Below are 2,215 nucleotides of genomic sequence, written 5' to 3'. Positions count from 1 at the left end.
GTCTTTCGATATATTTTGAATATATACATTGTAGATGTGGTACGTCTTTTAATAGATTTTCACTTGATACATTGTAGATATGGTACGTGTTTTAATAGATTTTGATTATATACATTGTAGATATGGTACGTGTTTTAATAGATTGTGACTATATACATTGTAGATGTGGTACGTGTTTTAATAGATTGTGACTATATACATTGTAGATGTGGTACGTGTTTTGATAGATTGTGACTATATACATTGTAGATGTGGTACGTGTTTTTATAGATTTTGACTTTATACATTGTAGATGTGGTACGTGTTTTACATGGCTGCCGTCTTCGTGAGTAACGTCACTATGTGCCTTTGGACTATGTCCGATTTTCGGACAGATCATTACCTCAACACTTACGCACCGAACACTTTCGAGTCCTTTGAGAACTCCTCCGTGAAATGGGCGCGCCTGATGCTGACCGACCCCGTATTGTCTGTGCTGGCAGTCGACACGCTATGTATGCTTGTGTTCACGATGGAGTTTTTGGTCCACTTTTTCATTTGTCCTCGGAAATATCTTTTCCTCAAGCGCCCCATTAACACGGCAACCCTTACTGTGATTTTTATTATGTGGATAGGTTTTGTTATGGAATTCAACAAGGAAAGAATGGCTATTAACAAAACGACACGACACTTTTTCTTCGCCTGTAAGGCTCTAACCATGACGAGACTGCTGTTGTTTCTGAGACTCGAGAGTCAATTCCGAGCTCTGCGCGTGCTTCTCAAGAGTATTCAAGCAAGTCTACTGGAGCTGATGCTGATGATTCTCACGTTCGCGATAGCCGCCCTCATATTCGGCAATATGCTTTACTTTATACAATTGGAGGAAACGGACGGCAATGATAGTGTTTATATTTGGGTATGGTGGGCTATCATCACCATGACAACGGTTGGTTACGGCGACTTCTTCCCTACGTCGTTGCTTGGATACTCAGTGGGAGTGATCTGCGCGATATGCGGAGTGGTCATCCTTTCTCTGCCTATAGCGGTAATCTCGTCCAATTTCTCCATATATTACTCGCTTAGCATGGAGAAGGGAAGGATGGCAAGATTACACAAACACCATATTCGCAAAGAGAGCCTGGCAGACAGTAATCAGTCAGGTTAGGTGATAACACATCGCAAATTACATAAAGGACGGACTTCTTCTCATTGTTCAGTATTTTTAGCATTGCATTCTGTATAAGGATAATAAGCTATTATAAATCCATCTCATTCCGTTTTGACATTACAAATCCGATCCCCGTGAACTGTATAACAAACGTGAGTGGAATGACTTCTCTTTGTCGTAGTGTTTAACACTATAGATAGCACTAGTCTGCTTTCAAATCAAAGTGTTTTCCCCACCAGACCATAACGTTTGCCTTTCTGTAATCCAATGCGCCTTGTAAATAGCAGAAACGGTGGAAATAACTTATATACGTATATACCTCAACGTTGGGAATATTGCCGAGCAGTAGGACGGATATGGTGGTGCTGTGATTATCCGATCGTACTGTGGTTTACTATCAATTGTACATGTATACATAGCTCCAATGCGTATTATGGATAAATATAACCACCGGAGATAACAGAGAAAGAGAGAGACGGTGAACTTCTTGTGGAAGTATACATAAGAACGAGTTAAATAAATTATTGTAAAGTCGTATTTACTTATTTGAAGCAAATCGTATATAATCTTGATATTTCTATTATTTTTTTCACATTTGACGCGCACCTCGACTGAGAGATGCTGTGTGATCAGCAGACACTATCACTATAATCTATAAACAATACGTCCGCTAGTTGGGCAGTTAGCTTATCTCTTAAAATTAGCCCTGGGTACTACAAACTAGAATGTGTATGGTATAGGGTGTGACACCCTCTAGTATAGGGGTCAGGGGTCAATCAGTTTGTTCTGCCAGTTTGATAGTGTATTTTAAGAGATTTGCATGGGATAGGTTTTGTGTGGCTTGTTAAAAAAATAAATATGTACGCTAGTTGGGCAGTTAGCTTATCTCTTAGAAGTAGCCATGGGTACTACAAACTAGAATATGTATGGTATAGGGTGTGACACCCTCTAGTATAGAGGTCAGGGGTCAATCAGTTTGCCTCTGCCAGTCTGATAGTGTATTTTAGGAGATTTGCATGGGATAGGTTTTGTGTGGCTTGTTAAAAACAATATGTACGCTTGTTGGGC

General features: G+C 39.9%; 1 protein-coding gene across 1 annotated transcript in view; it reads left to right on the top strand.

The window, feature by feature from the left end:
* LOC110458992 (potassium voltage-gated channel subfamily C member 3-like) overlaps positions 1-2,215 on the top strand; it is a 7,206-nt gene extending 4,991 nt beyond the window's left edge. Inside the window, exon 2 of the mRNA XM_021511009.1 lies at positions 293-2,215. Coding sequence (XP_021366684.1) covers positions 293-1,144 — 852 coding nt within the window. The 3' untranslated portion in view covers positions 1,145-2,215. The remainder of the gene's footprint in view (positions 1-292) is intronic.

The sequence above is a fragment of the Mizuhopecten yessoensis genome, unplaced genomic scaffold, assembly GCF_002113885.1.
Source record: "Mizuhopecten yessoensis strain PY_sf001 unplaced genomic scaffold, ASM211388v2 scaffold9895, whole genome shotgun sequence".
In the NCBI taxonomy this organism is placed as follows: domain Eukaryota; kingdom Metazoa; phylum Mollusca; class Bivalvia; order Pectinida; family Pectinidae; genus Mizuhopecten; species Mizuhopecten yessoensis.
Note: the sequence above shows the minus strand (reverse complement) of the source record. Positions and strands in the feature narration are given on the sequence as shown.